The sequence below is a fragment of the Diabrotica undecimpunctata genome, chromosome 1 (genome assembly GCF_040954645.1).
Source record: "Diabrotica undecimpunctata isolate CICGRU chromosome 1, icDiaUnde3, whole genome shotgun sequence".
NCBI lineage: Eukaryota > Metazoa > Arthropoda > Insecta > Coleoptera > Chrysomelidae > Diabrotica > Diabrotica undecimpunctata.
The window spans coordinates 14327227-14345533 of NC_092803.1; the positions used below are offsets into that span (position 1 = coordinate 14327227).

At 32.0% G+C, this 18307-nt stretch overlaps 1 protein-coding gene across 1 annotated transcript; it reads right to left on the reverse strand.

Annotated features, from left to right (window-relative positions):
• Window positions 1–1856: 1856 nt before the first annotated feature.
• On the reverse strand, window positions 1857–6929 carry LOC140445161 (uncharacterized). The gene is made up of 2 exons (XM_072537023.1): window positions 6517–6929; window positions 1857–4838 (listed from the first exon to the last, which is right to left on the reverse strand). Exons 1-2 carry the CDS (start codon window positions 6749–6751, stop codon window positions 3700–3702), a joined length of 1374 nt encoding a protein of 457 aa, XP_072393124.1. The 5' UTR covers window positions 6752–6929; the 3' UTR covers window positions 1857–3699.
• Between the last annotated feature and the right edge of the window lie 11378 nt (window positions 6930–18307).

Genomic DNA, 18307 nt, shown 5'->3' on the forward strand with positions numbered 1-18307 from the left:
ACTCACCCTGTATAATATATTTATGTGATATATTATATATATAATATAATATTTATGTGATATGTTTTGTATTATTTATTAAATGTTCATAATTATTTTAGGCTTTTGTATTTCAAAATAATAATTACAATAAATCACTGTATGACCGAGAACTGTCAATTTTGAAATACGTTAGTGTCATGTCTAATTGGCAAATTTTTTACGTGTTTGGTTTATACACTGGTATATGTGAGTTCGAATCCCAATATGAATTTCCTTTTTTATTTTTGAAATATTTAAAAATCCCACGTTAGTTTTATTAGATATATGTAATGTACGCAAAAATGCTAAATTTTAAAATACAATGAAAATTTACAACATAATCCGAGTTGTTGGTTTTTTATTTTTATCTTCCACAAACATGTTTTGAAGTTATACTTCTATACGCGCCTTCGACGTTGGAAATTTGTACGGGGGTGAATCGGCAAAATCATTATATATTTAAGATATAGGTAAGAGAAAGACAGAAGATATATTTTCTCTCTCGAGAATAAAAATATTCCTTTTATAAATATATTTAATATTTATTAATATTATTATCATGGTAAATTAAACATATGCGTGTCAAGTTATGTATATATAATATTAATAAATAAATAATAATATTAATAAATATTAAATATATTTATAAAAGGAATATTTTTATTCTCGAGAGAGAAAATATATCTTCTGTCTTTCTCTTACCTAGGCCACTTATTATTATTTATTTATTAATATTATATATACATAACTTGACACGCATATGTTTAATTTACCATGATAATAATATTAATAAATATTAAATATATTTATAAAAGGAATATTTTTATTCTCGAGAGAGAAAATATATCTTCTGTCTTTCTCTTACCTATATCTTAAATATATAATGATTTTGCCGATTCACCCCCGTACAAATTTCCAACGTCGAAGGCGCGTATAGAAGTATAACTTCAAAACATGTTTGTGGAAGATAAAAATAAAAAACCAACAACTCGGATTATGTTGTAAATTTTCATTGTATTTTAAAATTTAGCATTTTTGCGTACATTACATATATCTAATAAAACTAACGTGGGATTTTTAAATATTTCAAAAATAAAAAAGGAAATTCATATTGGGATTCGAACTCACATATACCAGTGTATAAACCAAACACGTAAAAAATTTGCCAATTAGACATGACACTAACGTATTTCAAAATTGACAGTTCTCGGTCATACAGTGATTTATTGTAATTATTATTTTGAAATACAAAAGCCTAAAATAATTATGAACATTTAATAAATAATACAAAACATATCACATAAATATTATATTATATATATAATATATCACATAAATATATTATACAGGGTGAGTCATGAGGAACTTTACATACTTCTACCATATGTAGAGTCCCTCAGGGAGCATATCATGTGGCCACTAAAAAATGTCAACTCCTCTTCTTTATTAATTAACAGGGTGATTTGTGTAATTGACCATTTATTTCATTTTACTGTAGTGTTTATACGGCTCATTTGATTTTTTTAATTTTTGCATGATACACTACACTACTACCAAGCATTCGACTGGTATTAGCTAAACTAAAAAATTCCAGGACTGGCTTTGGAAAAATTAATTTAGGGATTCGTATTAAATATTACACCCTGTATATATTTTTTTTAAAATGCAATAAGTGATTTTCAAACTACATAAATAGCCAATGAAAACGACATATGCGACAATGTTGCACTTTTATTAAATTTTTAGTGAACGATCAAATCTTACCAAAAATAGAACAACCATAATGAAGTATCAAGTTATAAGGTAATTAATTTAAACAAATGTTATAAATTTCAAACATTTTAATTGAAATGATAAACTGAGTCACTGCACAACAAAAAACAGTAACTAAAGTTTATTCGTTTACCAAATTCCCATCAGTAAACATGAGCACGTGTTGATATTCGCCGTCTCATTCGTCAAGAGGCTATAAAAATTAATTTATTACCGTAAGCGAGACATATTCTCATGTTACAGATCCTAATTTGCCATCATTTTAAATTCAAATTGTATCGTGTTGATTTTTAAGTTAATTATATTGTGTTATATTTATGTTATAGTTATTGTTAAGTTATTTACTGGTCGTGTTATTTTTTAGAGTTTAGTTTAATTGTGATATAATGATTAAATTTCAAGAAATTCTTACACTAACAGTTTCAAAATTAAATATTTTTAAAAATCATATGATACATAGGTCGTACATCAGTACGACCCTGTTTGGCTTACACGTGGTTATGTTGACGATTGGGCATTTGTAGAATGAATAGGGTTTACTAACAATAACGAAGAACAGTTTAAAAAAAAAACTAAAAATATGTACATAGTTATGATAAACCCATAAATTAGAACTGGAAAAGATACAATAATGTTAACAAAATAAAAATAATTCAAAATAGATTTTCGAAATGGAACCCTGCAGCCTGTACACATTTTTGTTGCCGAATTGTTAATTGACGTATTGAATTACGGATACTCTGGGGATCGTTTCTAATAGTATTACAACAATGTATAATTCTATCAATTAATTGTTGTCGGTTATTAATATTCACTGCGTAAACTAGTTGCTTCAATCGTCCCCAAATATGGTAATCAATGGGATTGAAATTAGGGGATCTTGAAGGCCACGAAATAGGACCTGCACGTCCTATCCACCTGTTGCCATAAACATTATTGAGATGTTGTCTCACTGCCAGTAAAAAGTGTGGGGGTGCCCCATCATGCTGAAAATACATCCCTCGGATAGCAACGTTCGCGTTGGCAAGCAAATTCGGCAAAATATTTTGTAGAAACTTCAAATAGACCTGCCCTGTTAAAGGACCATCAAAAAAGTGAGGACCTACTAATTGGTTATTTATGATACCAATCCACACGCTAACCGAAAACCTTAACTGAGAACGACGTTCTCGAATAGCATGAGGATTTTCTTCTGCCCACACATGGGAATTTCGTGAATTATTTATCCCGTCTCTGGTAAATTGGGCTTCATCTGTAAATAATGTCCTGTATAGCGTTGGTCGATTATTGTTAATCCATCTACAAAATTCCAACCTATCGATCTCATCTCCAGCATGTAGTCGCTGAACCATTTGAATGTGATATGGGTATATATAATATTATACCGCGCGTATAGAAGTATAACGTCAAAAATTTTTGTCAAAAAGAAATACCTAAGTATGAAGTAACAATATTGAAATACATAAATTGAATTAACTTGACTTTTTTCGGTGGTGTCACGGTGTAGAATAATAGCTATTGGCGATAAAGCCAGAAAGTAAAATGTACAATGACGCAACCACTGATACCCGTAGTAAGAGAAAAAGAAATGGAGATGAAGTCGAAGTGGAATCTTTTCAAAGTAAACACACCTAGAACACCAATAAAATTAAGAAGTGAGGATCAGTTAGATATATTATTAGTAATTAGTAAAAATATGCAAAACGTATGAATGAAGTAAATTGGGAACTGCAAGAATGAAATTAGCAAAAAGAATTTAAGGTTTGCGTCTTTGTATGTTGTTTCAAATCATAGACTGAGTCAAATTCTTTAAAAGAAATTTCTTCAGTGTGTAATTTCATTTAAAGTTTCATATTAAATACTTAGAAAGAAAACTGCTTAAAACAAATGTCACATTTGTTTTTCTTAACAGTGCACTTTTAAATGTTTTTTCAAATGATCTACCCGATTAAATTGCTTAACACAAATTTCACACTTGTAATGTTTTTCTCCAGTGTGCACTTTCAAATGTCTTTTCAAATGATCTGGTCTACTAAATTGCTTAAAACAAATTTCACACTTGTAAGATTTTTCTCCTGTGTGCACTCTCAAATGTTTTGTCAAATAACCTGCTTGACTAAATTGCTTAAAACAAATTTCACACTCGTAAGATTTTTCTCCAGTGTGCACTCTCAAATGTTTTGTCAAATAACCTGCTTGACTAAATAGCTTACAACAAATTTCACACTTGTAATGTTTTTCTCCAGTGTGCACTTTCAAATGTCTTTTCAAATGATCTGATCTACTAAATTGCTTAAAACAAATTTCACACTTGTAAGATTTTTCTCCAGTGTGCACTCTCAAATGTATTTTCAAATGACCTGCGTGACTAAATTGCTTAAAACAAATTTCACACTCGTAAGATTTTTCTCCAGTGTGCACTCTCAAATGTTTTGTCAAATAACCTGCTTGACTAAATAGCTTACAACAAATTTCACACTTGTAAGATTTTTCTTGAGTGTGCACTCTCAAATGTATTTTCAAATTACCTGCTTGACTAAATTGCTTAAAACAAATTTCACACTTGTAAGATTTTTCTCCAGTGTGCACTCTCAAATGTATTTTCAAATGACCTGCTTGACTAAATTGCTTCAAACAAATTTCACACTCGTAAGATTTTTCTCCAGTGCGCACTCTCAAATGTCTTTTCAAATGACATGCTTGACTAAATTTCTTAAAACAAATTTCACACTTGTAAGATTCTTCTCCAGTGTGCACTCTCAAATGTGTTTTCAAATTACATGCTGTAGTAAGCAGCTTAAAACAAATTTCACACTTGCAAGATTTTTCTCCAGTGTGCACTATCAAATGTGTTTTCAAATGATCTGCTTGACTAAATTGCTTAAAACAAATTTCACACTCATAAGGTTTTGCGCCTGTCGCAACTTTCATATTTTTATTTAATGTTTTTCTTTTGTAGTGTTGACTTGTATAATTTCCTTCGTTAGATGAATCTTCAATTAGTGTCTCCATAATATCCATTTTGTGTTCATCTTGAAGATAACCTAAAATACAAACTAACTATAATATACATATATATTTGAGTATAAGTGAAAATGAATGCAATAATCAAATTAGGGCATAATACAATTTAAGATAGCAGAAGTAGTGAATTATATACGTTTGTTTTAGGAATCTGTACAGATTCTTGGTATAAATTGATTTTTTCACGTTTTTACCCTCCTATGAGGTGGGTTTTAGGGGGAAGCCCAGGGGTAAAAGTGGTAAACTTTTTTGCATCTTTTTTGAGTTTCCAAAATTAATATTGTATGCAAAATTCAGCTTGTTAGTATGATTTTTAGGGATTAACTCTCTGACGACTGGACTATTATTGGTTAGGGTTATTTTTAATTCATCACAATGTGCAAATTTACTATTTAAAATTACGGTGTTGCCACTACTTTTTGATTACAAAAACTTTATTTTTACCAGTTATTGCCAGTGGTGGCAATCACTTGTTCTAAAGTGGCAATCACAGGTTACTTTAATATTTAGTATTACAAGTATTTTGTTCATTCCAGAAATGGCACCTAAAAGGAATTATTGAAAAGAGCAATTAGCCAAAGCTCTAGAATATGTGAAAAAGGGAATCTCAGCAGCTACTGCAGCAAAAATCATGGAGTTCCTCGTAATACTTTGAGGCATAAGGGATGGAAAATCACATTAGTTTGTTCTATGCATCCTTCCAGAATTTTAACCAACGAAGAGGAATCAGTCTTAGTAAAATGGATTTACATCTATCAGAAAGATATTTTTTCGTTTCAAAAGTTTCTATATTTCCAACTCACTGCACACCAGTAAAAAATTTCCAATCAAACATTTCTGGCACTCATGGCTCAGATATATGGTCTTGTACTGAGAAGAGATTTATTAATACTCTTGAAACAAGTACATCACATGTACACTTGGAAAGTCCATGAAAAGTTCCTACTCCATTTAAGAAAGCACTGTTTGGTCCAGACCCAAAACCCCAGACAAAGAAGAGAAAACTAAAGGAAAAGATTCCATCAGTGGTAACATAGGAAGCTTGGTGTGAATATCACTTAAACAAAACAAAAAAAAAAGAAAAAGAAAGAAAAAAAAACCAAAGAAAACTTGCAAGAGAACAAAAATGTCTATTGAAAGAGAAGCCAAAACAGGATATGTCTGATGATGATGGAGAGGATGAAGAGTGGGTTGAGAGTGTTAGCAGCTGTGATGACAGACTTTTATGAAGACCCTAACAAAGAATTTTGCCCACTAAGTCATAGAGAACTTAGTGTGGGAAACTATGTACTTGTGAAATTCCTATTGGTATTTTGAAAAATTTTGTGGCAATTATTGGTTTTTTGTCTTTATATGGTTTCTAGCTTTACCTTTCTTGTAGTGGCAATGACTGGTCATTTACCTTATCTGAGCCTGGAAAAGCTCATGGAAATCTTATGTATCACATTCTTTCTTATAAAATCCAGGTTTTATTTCTGCACAGATTGGACAAGAGGTAATTACTTATTTAATTTACAGAATAAGAAATCATTTAAATAAGCACTTAATTTGTAATTATCTCCTTTATGCCCTTAAATTGTATTTATGTTCAAAATAACATTAATAATGTTCTAAAGCTATCTTCTTGTAGCATCTTAATGCAATTTACTATTTTGGAAATAGGCCACAATTTTATTTTAAAATTAAATTGTTACTAACCTTTTTCAGTTTTTTGGTTTTCTTCAAATGGGTTTATTTTATTTCCATTTTGTTCTATTTCAGTATATATGAGACATTTCTTTAAGTCTAAATAATCATATGTGTCATGTGTAGTATTTCTATTGGATTCCTCCCGAATTTCACATTTAAAGCCATCCAAAAGAGCATCATCCAATTCATTATACTCTATTTCTAGTTTACACGTTTTCTCGCTAAATTCTTGTTTTACTTCCATTTGATTATACTTGATTTTATGTATGCAAATAATAATTTTGGGCCTAAAAAGTAAAATCAATATAATAAAACTCGGTTAAATATAGAGGTGGCCAAAGGATATTATATTTGGTTGAGTTCAGAGTTTGAGCAAAGAATATAGAGGTATATGTAGACGCTTAGTTTGAGGGACGATTTTCACATTTGGTCCCATTGAAGATAGCTATAATTGAGCTGTCAATCAAGTTCATAGAACGAAATGTTGGCGCTTGACTGTGTTGCCATGTTTTTTTAATAAATCGGGAAATAGCATGTGATTTATAATTAATAAAAATCCAATAGAACGTTAACAAACTAACAGTAAAAAAGAAATTCTTTCAAAAAATAATAAGAATATTATTCAGGTACTTTCCACAGACATCTGGTGACCATCTGTAACAATCTGGCAACTGGTGGTTTGAGGATTGCCAAATCTATTAGCTTATTATCAAAGGCAAATGCCAAAAAAAAGTTGTAATAATTAACTGCAATTAATATGAGAAGAAACGAGTATTTATTCGTTCGTGTTGTATATAAAAAAATAAAAAATTGCATAATTCATATAATAATTTAATAAAAATGTATTTTTGAAAGCTTCTCTATTTGTAATTGAAGCCTACAACATATACATTATAAAGACATGACAACACAGTCAAACGTCAAAAATTTGTTTTGTGAATTTAATTCACAGCTCCTTTGTAGCTATCTTCAATGGGACCAAATGTGAAAATCGTCCAGTTTGAGTATGGTTTGAGTTTACTGAAACTGAAAATATAAAATAGAAGGTACAAACACCAAACGTACAAAGTACAAGCAAAGAATATCAAGTACAACATAAGTACAAGCTAATAATAGCCACAAATGTCAAACATGGAACAAAAAGTTTCGGTTTGGCAGTGTTGGCATGTTTATACTGTATGCCTCAAATATAAAAAGATAAAGCTTTAGAAAAGTACATTTTGTTTATATTATGTGATGAATTCCGCAATTTTTGATATAAAACAAGAATGAGTAATTATTTGTTTCTTTGGAGATTAATTGCAGTTAATCATTAGACATTTTTTGGCAATTACCCTTTGATAGATTAGGATTAGGGGATACATTTGGCAATCGTCAAATCAGCAGTTGCTAGATTGCAACAAATGTTTGCAATTAATCTCGAAAGAGATATATATTATTTACTCGTTATTGTTTCATATAAATTAAAAATTGCGAATTCATAAAATAGTATAATCAAAATGTACTTTTTAAAAGCTTTCTCTCTTTATATTTGAAGCATACAACAGATGCATTCTAAAAACATTTCAACACTGCCAAACCGAAATAATTAATTCTTGGTTGACATTTGCGGCTATATTCAGCTTGTACTTTCGGTAAACTCAACCTCAACCCAATCAATGATCATAGTACATAAAAAAAATTGTTGAGTTTACCGAAAGTACAAGCTGAATATAGCCGCAAATGTCAAAAATATTTCTTTTGATTGTTTTACGTATATCTTCATCAAACATTTTCCATCTGCTCCTCTCTCAGAATTGCTTCCATCTGTATTTACCTTGTGCTGTTAAGTTTATAGAAATGATGTTTATACTCTTGTTATTCCATTGTTTTACTTTTATTTAAATAGTTACATATTTCACTTTAATTATACATAGTCACATATTTTCCTTTTATTGTACATAGTTACATATTTTACTTTTATTTTACACATAAAAATAGTTTATTTTTTAGTTATATATGTTTGTGTATAAAATACATTAGATAAATAATAAAGCTCTAACATATAAGTACACTGGGGAGCATTGGGGCTCGAAGGAGTGGTCCGTAATATACTAGGACCAATCCTTCTCACCTCAATGAATTGTATGCCTGAATGTTCATATGGGTATGCAAGTCTCCGCAGGTAGGGCTTACTTATTTTGGTTGATTGCTTGTCTGTAATTCCATATATCATTTTCTAGGTTGCAGTGAATAGATGGTTAAGTTTAGAATGGAACCTAGTTTCGTGGACACAGATTCTTATACAGGGATACATGTGAAGACCACCACAATGGCAGTGATGACTTAGATCTATATAATATTATATTATACCTCTGTGATTCCTCAAATTTTATAAATTACAGAAATAAATAAATTTTTAAGAATATCTGTTTTTAATGTTGATGTTTTAATGTAATGGAAAACAGATACAGTCATAAAATAATAAATAAAAACTTATCCTGTACCAAAATATATGTCTCTATTTGATATTTTATACATTTATGGTATATAAAATTGCATAAGTGTATATTACATTTTTGGACAGAAAATATATTTTGGCATAGAATAAGTTTTTATTCACTATTTTATGACTATATTTATTTTCCATATAAATTCGGAACAATTTGAATTTCCCGCTTAAAATTCAGTATTATCCTTTTTGAATTTCCCGCCTTAAATTCAGAACCTACATTTTGAATTTGCTGCTAAATATTTTAGTTCCCGATTCCGAACTTATTTGGCGCTAGAAACTCTCTCCCCACTTTTTCTCCGGCACTTACCTTACTAGGGGCCTGTCAATGATGATAAATATAATTTGACGCAGATGGTCTTGATCGTGACAGTACTTTCAAAATGTCAACTGATAAAATGATAATAATTGTCATTCCAGGTTAGTATTTTCAGACATTTTACAGTGAAAATTTAATTTTGTATTTATTGTTATAAAAATATTTTAAGAAAATGCCGAGACATATACATTAGGGTGTCCCGAAAAATCGCTTTTTGTTTTTGTTTAATACCTCATGAAATTGGGGTAATTGCTCGAAAATTATCACAATAATTTAAAAAAAATTATAACAATATATTTTTAGGGTTCTACCGAACTTTAAAGTTTTGAAAAATTGTCATTTTTATGGTAATATTTCACTATACTTAATTTCGCATCCCGAACTAAATATAAAACATTATTTATTGCAAGACCTCTTAAAATTTATGTAATTACCAATAGATTATCACAGTATTTTTAAAAATAAAATAAAAATATATCTTAAGGGTTCTACCGATCTTCAAAGTTTGGAAATATTGTCATTTTTGATATAATATTTTTTCGGCTCCTGAACTAAAATAAATTGAGATTGCACTGTACGAATGTATAATATTGCGTTGTATTATACGTTCCGTTAAAGTTTAAAGAATTCTGTGAACTTTGGTTACGTCAGAAGAATCAATGAGGGCAACAAAAAAGTTGTGTGCAGCAAATTGTGATGAAGAAGAAGAAGCAGTGCCTGACTCTTTCTCAACAGAGACACCGTCGACTTCCACGTTTAATAAAAATACGTTGCGGTTGCCAACAGTTGCTAAAGTCAGTGATAGATACAGTTTATTGATGCGACCTGCTGCTGTTGTTGCTTCTGCCGTTTTGGTTGACGTGGGTTTGGTTTCTACCAAAGATCTGACACTGGTTATTGATAAAAACAAAATCCACAGAGCTGTATGTAAAGCACGAAGAGATGCTTCAAAAGATGTTGCAGGTATTGTTGTAAATAGCATTTACTTTGATGGACGAAAGGTCAAGACCCCGATAAATGAGAAAATGGGGAATCCTTACCATCGCAAAGAGATTTTGGAAGAACACATCTCATTGTTATTAGAACCCGGATCAATTTATTTGGGACTTACAACGCCTAGCCGTGGAAGTCGTGCAAATGGAATTTTTACTTCGATCACAACTTTTTTTAAGGGTCAAAGTTTGAATTTAAATGATGTAATTTGCGTTGGATGTGATGGAACTGCAACTAATATTGGCTGGAAGGGTGGTGTGATTCAATATTTAGAGGAGTATTTGGAGAGACCGTTACAATGGTGCGTTTGTTTTCTTCATACCAATGAGTTACCGTTCTACTTCGGGTCCTAGAGAATACTCCGGACCTATGGGAAAACAGTTAGTAGCTTATGAAAATAAACCCACCGTGACTTTTTGTGCTGTAAATGGTAATTTGCCTGACTTGCCAAAAAGTGTGGTCAATCAATTAAAAACAGATCAAAAATATCTATATGAAATATGTCAAACAGTATTAACCGGTTTCTATACTCCTGAATTGGCAAACCGTCAACCTGGAAAAATGGCGCACTCCAGATGGCTTACTACTGCTAATCATCTACTCAGACTTTATGTAAGAACGCTTAATCCATCAGAAAATTTACAATTACTTGTTAAAGTATATGCTTTGATGTGGTTCAGAATTAAGCAAAAAGCGTCTTTTAAGGACGGAACGAAGCATATTTTTCAACTAATTATGTACTCTCGATTTCTACCCGAAAATCTAAGATCTGTTGTGGATACCGTTATCGAAAGAAATGCCTTTTTTGCCCACCCAGAAAACTTACTTGTGAGTATGTTGTTTAATGATAGAGATCACATTAGGGAGCTGGCATGGCGAAGAATAAAAAAAGCTAGACACTGAAAGTAGCGATAAAAGCAGAATATTTAAAACACCAAAAATTAACTTCTCTGCTATAAAGATTACACCGATATTATTATGTGGCACGAATGTCAGGATCGTCAGGTTACAACACCGCCGCTACTTTTAGAGATAGCTTTATCAGAATCAGGTTGGAGTCTCGGCAAGAAATGCCAAATTTTGGACACAAAAATAAGTTCAAATTTTTAAGTTTTTGTCATCATTTTGTTCTGTTTTGGATCTATTTTGTTTGTTAAGTTGTTTCAAACCTTTTTCATTAATTTTAATAATAAAATATCTTTTAAATTGAATTTGTGTATTATTTGAAGTATATGATTTAGGTATGTACAAATGTAAAATTTACAAAACTTTAAAGTCTAGTAGAGCCCTGAAGGTGACATGCTATCGTATGTATTTTACATTTTTCATAATCTCTGGAAAATTACGCAAATTGGGATATCTCTTGCGATAGTGTAGCTCAAAAAAAAATTTTTTTATGCAAAGACGGGACACCCTAATATACATGTTTCAACTACCATGATGAAACTTGAATTATTGGAGATGGTAAATCTTAGCTAATTAAGCACTTTCCTTGGTATGTATAGAATAGGAATTATGACAAACTGCCGTTCCAATAAAATGCGCAATAAAAATTTATATACAGAACGGGACCTTTAACTTGTACATTAAAAAAAATTGAATTGTGAAAGTTTTTATTCTATAATTAAAAAAAATAACTAAAAATAATTAAATAACCTTTTCACATTTAACTGATTACGATCCTGCAACGGTCAGATTTAACAAAAATGTCATGCAATAATTCTCGACATTCTTAAAATCCTATGTGACGTCAAAATTAGTGACGCACTGAAAGAAGGGTTTGGGACAGCATGTATTATTTTATGGAATCGGGTATTTTAAAAAAAAATTTAAATTTATAATAAAACACGAACGAATTACATAACCAGAGTATTTTATGTACTATGGTACATACCGTACATAACCCCCATTTTTTTGTGTACTATCACAGAATATACCAACCCAAGGTGTATTCTGTGGTACTATGGACAGACGACTTATTATTTCTAGAGCATAGATAAAATTACACGTAGATTGGTAACAGGGATAGCCAAAGTCAAATCACGTTCGGATTTCGCTCCCATTCGTTTGGTGGCGCTGCTAGCCTCGTTCCTGCGCGGAGGGAGTGTGCTGTGGTCATTTCCATAGATAAATAATAGGTCATTTCAAAGTTGAGTTTCAAATTTTTAATATAAGTAGTGCAAAAAGGTACAATTTTAGATGATTTTTTATTATGGCATCGAACACATTATATGGAATACCAGTCCTGTTAAGAGCCCTAAATTGTAAATTTATGCGACTAAAATTGTAGTAAAATGCCTTTTATTCACATAAAACTTGACATAAGAATGACAAAACAATTATTTAAATACTGACCAGTTGTTGTCAAAACATTAAGAAAACTAAATTATACTACACTTGGCTTGTATTATTAATATTTCTTGTAACACATATAACATTTCTTGTAACATTTTTATAAATAAAGGTTTTATTTTATATTTTATTCTTTAATTTTTTTAATCACTTTGACATTTTAATGTAATGGAAAATAAATATAGTCTCATAACAAGAAAACCCAAAAAGTATAAGAAAAATATTTATTATCGTATATAAGGATTTTTCTTGTTATTTTAGGATTATATCGATTTTCCTTTACTTTAAAATGAGTTCACAATTCTAGGCAATATTACTAAACTTTTGAATTTAGCGCCATGTATATATAGTTACGCTCCCGGTCACTAGGTGATGCGCCAATGAATGCTGTATGCTTCAAATACAAGGAGATAAAGCTTTAGGAAAGTAAATTTTGGTTATATTATGTTATGAATTCTGAAATTTTTAATTTATATAAAACAAGAATGAGTAATTATTTGTCTCTTTGGAGATTAATTACAGTTAATTTGTTAATTATTAGAATTTTTTTTGATAGAGTAGGGGATAGATTTGGCAACCGTCAAATCAGCAGTTGCCAGATTGCAACAGATGTTTGCAATTAATCTCAAAAGAGACAAATATTTACTCGTTGTTGTTTTATATAAATTAAAAATTGCAGAATTCATCAAATAGTATAACAATGTACTTTTTGGTTGAGTTTACCGAAAGTACAAGCTAAATATATCCGCAAATGTCAAAAATATTTCGGTTTGTCAGTGTTGGCATGTTTTTATAATGCATATGTTGTATATGCTTCAAATATGCAAATTTTAAGAAAAAAACACAGTTTGATTTGTACACCCAGTATACAATGAAAATTTACATGTTTAGCAACAATATTATTATAAAGATATTGTCAAGGAATAAGGCTATAACATATTAAAAAAATCACTTAAATCGTACAACAGGTTTAGGAGATATAAGAAATCAAAATTACCCATTTTTAAGGTGGCCGATTAATTTTGGTGTATTAGCCAGAGTGTATTATTTTTGTTTAATTCTTTGTTGGTTCTATTTAGTTAATTAGTTAGTTCTATTTTGAATTTTATTATTAGGGATAGTCAAAGTATTCCATTTGTTCTATCAGCTAATGCGTTGGTAAGTTTTTCTTAAATATGATAAATGTTGTTTAAAAGTTAATATTTTTATATGATAAGGATGCTGTTAAATTACAAGGTATTGAAACTGAACAAAGGTTTATTCAAAATACTGTTACGAACATGCATTCGGCGTGGCCCGTGCAACGGTTACATCTCGAAAGCGACTAGAAGTTTCCAAAGATATATGGAGCGCGGGAGGGAGAGACTAGTCAAATAGGCGAATTAGAGGAAGATCCTCCAAGAACGACTGAAGAATGTTCTTAACAAGAATGGAGATGACCCAGAGACATTCCAGTTTCAATCAGCAGAAGAAACAGTTTTAACAAAAATGAATGAGAAATTTGAAAATGTCTCGCAAATGATTGAAGAAACTTCTAAAAAAAAAATGATGATAAATTAAAAAACCTTTCTAAAAGATTTGATGATATGTCTCAAATTATTAAAGACGCAGCTAGACAAAACGACGAGAAATTTGAAGATGTGTCTAGAAGATTTGACGAGACTTCTCAAATTTGCCACCATTTGATGGAAAATCTTCTTGGTCCATATACCTTAGACAATTTGAAGCTATTGCGACAGCCAGTCATTGGACATAACAAGAAAAAGAGGTTTCCTTGACTGCTGCTTTACGAGGTGATGCTGCGGATATCCTAAGATCGATTCCTAAGGGTCAAGAAAAGTGTTACCAGACCTTGTTCACTCGACTGGATAAACGTTACGGAGATGCCCACCTACAACAAGTCTACAAAGCACAACTAAGAAGAATTTAACGAGTAAGTCAAAATGTGCAAGAGTTTGAAGCAGATGTTGCTTGTATAGTGCGGTTAGCTTATCCAGAGGTACCAGACAACATTTTGGAAGAAATTGCTGTAGATATCTTCGTCAATGGGTTAAAAGACAATGAATTAAAGAAAGCTTTACGACTACCAAGACCGAAAGTTCTAGATAAAGCACTCGCTATTGCCTTGGAACATGAAACAGCTAGTCAAACTTCACGGAGCCATCGAGTAAGAACCATTGAAGAGTTCGACGAACCAAACGATGAACGTCTGGAAGAAGTGTTACTAAAAGTAGTGCTTAACACGATGCCAAAGAGACGCGAGCCCAGATGTTGGAATTGTAGTGACGTAGGTCACATTCGCCGTAATTGCAAGAAAATGATACAACAGTCGGAAAACTAGAACAGGTCTACACCAAGGGGCAACTCCCGACCTCGAGAAACACAGCCCCCATAGTAACAGTGAACATTACGTCCTCCGGTGGAATTCATAGCTTGTACATCGAGGGTCGTATCAATAATCAATGTAGATCGTTTTTGGTAGATACAGGTGCAACAAGAACTATTGCACGTCCAGAACTAGTACGAGGCCATACTAAATTATCGCCTGCAGCAGTAAAGCTTAGAACAGCAACTGGTGAGATAATTAATACATATGGCGAGGCTAATGTCAGTATCCATTGGTCAGACCGCAGTGAAACATACAGTATTAATTGCAGAGATCTCCGACGAGTTCATATTGGTCATGGATTTACTAAGGAAAGTTGGGGCTGTATTGACTGTTAAAGATGGGAGTTCTCGAGATCAGTGGTGAAGAGTTGCCGTTTCATGAAGACAAAGAAGATGTTATCAGCTCAATAACTACTTATGACGTAACAATACCGTAATAGTGAGAAAATGTTGACCAGACCTGATGGTTACTGCCGAGAAGGAAGTTTAAGGATGGTCGAAGATGTGAACAATGCAGAGTTCCTAACGGCAAAAGCTTTAGTGAGAATACGAGATATCGTTCCTGTAAGAGTTATGAATTTAAAAGGAACTGCTATTAAGTTAAGTAAAAGAACTTTGATCGGACAGTGTGTTCCCGTGGCTTCGATTTGTTATATGAATACTAATGAGAAACTATCGAAATCTAAGTATCCAAAGGAGCTTGTTGAGACGGTAATTAAAACGTGCCAAGATCTTGATGATGAACGAACTAAAAAAGTGAAGTCTATGCTGATCGGATTTCAAGATGTTTTTGCCATTGATAAGAAGGATAATGGCAAAACAAGCATAGTAAAGCATAAAATTAATACCGGAGACGCTCAGCCAATCAGACAACAACCTAGACGACTTCCATTTGCGAAAAGAGATGAAGCCGAAGACATCATCAAAGATATGAACAAGCAAGGGGTAATTGAACCATCAAACAGTCTATGGACATCACCAGTAGTGCTAGTAAAGAAAAAAGATGGTTCAACACGTTTTTGTATTGACTACTGACACCTCAATGTGGTAACTAAAAAAGATAGTTATCTTTTGCCCAGAATAGACGATACTTTGGATACACTTTCTGGTTCTCGTTGGTTCTCCACACTCGATGTGAAAAGTGGATATTGGCAAGTAGACATGGAGCCAGCTGATCGTGAAAAAACCGCAGTCTCGATAGGATTAGAAAAAATTAGAATTTAGAAGTTTTCTTAGCCTATGTACATATTACCGAAGTTTTGTCAAAGGATTTGCCAACAGCTTCAAGCCATTAACAAAGTTGTCAGAAGAAGGTAAAGAATATACATGGAGCGAGGAGTGTCAAAGAGCTTTCAAACACTTACAAATGGCTCTGATCAGCGCACCGATTTTAAGCTACCCTAGACAGGCAGGAAAATTTGTGTTGGACACCGATGCAAGCAACAGTGCAATAGGAGCTGTTCTCTCCCAAATCCAAGATGGGCGGAGAAAGTCTACGCTTACTTTAGCTAAGTTTTGTCGAAACCAGAAAGAAACTATTGCGTTACCAGGAGAGAATTGCTAGGCGTAGTGAAGCCTTGCGAGCATTTTCATAAATACTTGTATGGCAGAAAATTCCTTCTTCATACAGATCACGTCGCTCTAAAATGGCTCCTACAATTAGGTAATCTAGAGGGCAAGATGGTTACGAGATCGAACACTGGGCTGGAAGAGTTCACTTAATGCTGATGCTTCGAGACCGCCGTGTAAATTGTAATCACTGTCTTAATTAGAGAAACGACTTTGCCCCTTGAGACAAAGCACCGTCATTAATGATCAATGGCAGCCTCAACAGCTATATGACGCCCAAGCAGATGATCTATGTATAAAAAGAGTATTGAATTGGATGCATCAAAGTGAGAGACCTACGTGGCAAGATATTAGTGCATGTAGTCCAGAAGTCAAGTGTTACTGGAGCCAATGGAATTATCTAGTGCTAAAAGATAATCTTCTGTATAGAACATTTGCGAACGATGCTCGTACAGAAGCTAAGCTTCAGTTGATTGTACCTAAAAGTAAAGTTTCAGTTACTGAAGCTAATTTCTGACTTCTGTTACATCATTATGCAGCCCTGTTTTATTATTTTCTGGGACCACTGAACCTGTTTCTCTGTTAATAGTTGATGAAGAGCTGTAAATATTGTGAGTGATATGCTCACGATTGTGAAATTTTTCAGCGTATCTACGTTGTTTTGCTCGAGCGTGAAACCTAATTTCGCTATAAACTAAATGCATATATGTGTATTCCTTATTAGTAAAAACCATTTTTGTTAAATTGAAATTGTTGTGTTTGAATGCCACAAAGTAAAAAACTAAATAATTAACTTCGCGAACTAAAAATTGTCAATCAAAATATACATTATACTTCTGTTGGCAATTCAAAGCCAACTAGTGCAAAAAATATTAATTTCTTTTATGGTGAAAAAATTTTGAAATCGATTTTTCTAGAAAACGATGTATCGTACCAACTAAAAGTAGGGGTACCTTTACAGACTGGAATACCTAAAAAAATAATAATCTAGTATCACGAATGATTAAATGTTAAATATAAACAAGTTATCCGTTAAAATAACCGTTGACCTACCTAAAACGGGCGCCTATGACCAGTACTAGAAATTTGCAATTAATGGAATCGATTCAACACTGAAGGATAAATAATCGTACTAGTTTTAGCTTTTTGAAAATAGAAGCGTTCTAGAGTTATTTAAAAACGTGTTCTAGCTACCTTAGGAAGCATTTTCGAACTAGGTGAATTGGGTTAAATTTTAAAAGTTATTTGAGAAATCTCTGATCTTCTTTTGTCAGGAGAGATTTTACATTATATAATATTACATAGGTATTACAAAATAGCTTTCGGACTACTACCAATCTGACTCCACTTCGAAGATTGAAAGTTCTGAACTCCATCTGTCATAAACACTCGGTGTAAATTTTGATCGCAGCGAAGATCGATCAAACCACAAGAGACGAAGTCGAAGAGGAGATCAACAACAAAATAAACAGCATGTTGTGGATGATATGTGGAATAAAATCAAAAATATCTGTAATTCAGTGGTAGATAATAAACTTAAACCAGAAAACAATATAAAGAAACAGTCGTGGATGAGACAAGAAATATTAGAGCTAATGGAAGAACGAAGAAAACACAGAAATAAGAATGAGGAAAGGTACAAAGAAATAAACAAAATCATTAAGAAAAAGATTAAAGAAGCAAAAGAA

What these genes read in the sequence shown, in the direction of transcription:
- LOC140445161 (XM_072537023.1), bottom strand. Translation starts at nt 6,751, where the DNA reads ATGGAAGTAAAACAAGAATTTAGCGAGAAAACGTGTAAACTAGAAATA. An exon ending in AAACCAAAAAACTGAAAAAG is followed by an intron (nt 4,839 to 6,516) that starts GTTAGTAACAAT and finishes TTTGTATTTTAG; the next exon opens with GTTATCTTCAAGATGAACAC.